Raw genomic sequence first — 1,069 nt, forward strand, 5'->3', positions numbered from 1 at the left:
AAGGGCCAGGAGTGAGCGAATCACAGAATGTTCTGTGCTGGACCCACGCGGGCCAGTGGGACTCCTCTCGGTGTCCCCAGCACTGGCCGGGACCCCTTTGGCAAGAACGCTCTTTGTGTGTTGAATGACTGAATGAGCACAGAGGAGGGCTGCGAGGAGCTCCTCCCGGTTCCCATGGGGGCCAGCCACGCCCCCTGGCGTGCACCCTCCCTGCTCGCTGGCTCCATACCTGGTGCCGGCTGGGGAGGCTGCCTCCACGCTTGTACCAGGTGATGGTATGGGGGGCTTGGCTGGCCACCAGGCAGTTAAGGTCCAGGGTGCGCCCGTTGGCCAGGGAGTCAGAGGAGGACTCGATGCGGACAGGGTACACCACATTCTGGTCTGGGAGCGGGGAGAGAGGGGGGTCAGGGTGTGGGGGCCAGCGAGGGTGGAGTGGCCCCTCCCAGCCCGTCTGCGGCGACCCTGGGACACTCACAGCGGGTGGGGCCACGGCGCTGCTGGATGGTGACGAGGACTGAGGCCTCCTGGGTGCCTGAGCCGCTGACCACGCGGCACACGTACTCCCCGGAGTCCGCCGGAGTCATCTGGGGCAGCCGCAGCCTGGAGCCGTGAACCTGGGAGGCCAGGCGGGCTCAGAGCTGTGCTGGGGCTCACGGTTCAGGCCCCCTTCCCTGGCCGCCCCCACCCAGCCTGAAAGAGCCTGAGGGAAGCTCTTCCAGGGAGAACCAGCACTCAGGACCCTTCAGCTCCTTTGACGGGGTTTTGGGACTGGGTCTAGTGGGAGGAAGTAGAGGCTCAGCATTTGTGGATGTCCCATGGAGCAGGTGGATTCCCTAATAGTTGAGTTGGTAAAGAATCCACCTGCAATGCAGGAGACCCCGGTTTGATTCCTGGGTTGGGAAGATCCGCTGGAGAAGGGATAGGTTACCCACTCTAGTATTCTTGGGCTTCCCTTGTGGCTCAGCTGGTAAAGAATCTGCCTGCAATGCAGGGAGACCTGGGTTCGATCCCTGGGTTGGGAAGATCTCCTGGAGAAGGGAAAGGCTACCCACTCCAGTATTTTGGCCTG

At 63.0% G+C, this 1,069-nt stretch overlaps 1 protein-coding gene across 1 annotated transcript in view; it reads right to left on the minus strand.

Moving 5' to 3' along the window:
• HSPG2 (heparan sulfate proteoglycan 2) overlaps positions 1–1,069 on the minus strand; it is an 82,302-nt gene that overhangs the window by 25,080 nt on the left and 56,153 nt on the right. Inside the window, 2 exon segments of the mRNA XM_010830236.1 lie at positions 7–381; positions 476–614. Coding sequence (XP_010828538.1) covers positions 7–381; positions 476–614 — 514 coding nt within the window.

This window comes from Bison bison, unplaced genomic scaffold (genome assembly GCF_000754665.1).
Source record: "Bison bison bison isolate TAMUID 2011002044 unplaced genomic scaffold, Bison_UMD1.0 scf7180017864516, whole genome shotgun sequence".
In the NCBI taxonomy this organism is placed as follows: domain Eukaryota; kingdom Metazoa; phylum Chordata; class Mammalia; order Artiodactyla; family Bovidae; genus Bison; species Bison bison.